Here is a 1033-nt window from a genome sequence, read left to right on the forward strand (position 1 = left end):
TTTCCTTCTTCCAGCAGAGGTGGCAAAATACGTCTGAGTGGTTGCCAGATGGGCCTAGCTTCACTGGTATCAATCGTATGCTTGACGATATTTGTTCGTTCCAGTTTTGCACCCTGCCATGAAAAGATGCTCGCATACTCAAGTGGGAGCTGACGGAGTTCTTTCTCTCGTTATTAAAAATGTGGGTCAGTTGCGCATAAAGATCATCTAGATTGTTCGTGGGAATGGCTGCAGCTTCAAAAAGGACGTCAAAGATGATGTCGTGCCCAACAATTTGACCATGCAAATCAGGCACTGCAGATATGATAAAATATAAAGCGTTTACGCTGATCATCGTTTCCATGCTCTTAAAATGGCATAAGTAGGACATGAAATACTGAAGTCACTTTTACATTTCTGCCTACAAACAAGTGTAAAACGCATTATTCCATATTTCTCGGCAAAATATTGGCAAAGCCTCAGTGGCCTCATCTTTTTAGTGGAAGTCTTACAGCCCTCAACGTTTTTCTTTCGACTATTAGAATCAAACACGACTGGGACCATGAATTGCCTCAATTCATTTCGTCTACAGATGCATTTGCATCCTCGCACAAACGCTGCCCATGGCATGGCGTCGAATCACACGACTAGCGTTGGCACCATCGCCTCAGCCAATCGTATCACCTAGAGCATGCGATTGGACAAATCTTCTCCTCCTTCTCATTGGCCTGTGATATTAAACGCGAGAGCCATGCCCCAGTTTAGTGCACGAATGAAAGGTCAAGGTACACTGGATTGTCATAGCAAGCTGTGCCTTGTTTAACAAACAGCTATCCTGAGTAACTGGGATAAGCCAATTTGTTACAGCAATCCTAAATAGGGATTAGATCTTATTTAGGTGACGCTGTATATTAAAACTGGTGTTTAGGAAGAGGAAGCCCAGGTAAAGTATTAAGACCAAGTTACTGGATTCTCTCGCATAAGTCGAAGCACTTGCCACTGGACAGTGATGAGTTCCCATGAGTCAGTACTGATCGGCCCTATCAGCATATTT

The 1033-nt window shown here is 43.6% G+C and overlaps 1 protein-coding gene across 1 annotated transcript; it reads right to left on the reverse strand. All coding sequences in view use genetic code 11, as the record gives it.

Moving 5' to 3' along the window:
• Positions 1 to 330: 330 nt before the first annotated feature.
• On the reverse strand, positions 331 to 609 carry EGR_11180 (hypothetical protein; the record flags this gene model as incomplete). Its single annotated transcript, XM_024500427.1, has 1 exon — positions 331 to 609. One exon carries the CDS (start codon positions 607 to 609, stop codon positions 331 to 333), a length of 279 nt encoding a protein of 92 aa, XP_024345159.1.
• Positions 610 to 1033: the final 424 nt, after the last annotated feature.

Source organism: Echinococcus granulosus (genome assembly GCF_000524195.1).
Source record: "Echinococcus granulosus chromosome Unknown EG_S00459, whole genome shotgun sequence".
Lineage (NCBI taxonomy): Eukaryota > Metazoa > Platyhelminthes > Cestoda > Cyclophyllidea > Taeniidae > Echinococcus > Echinococcus granulosus.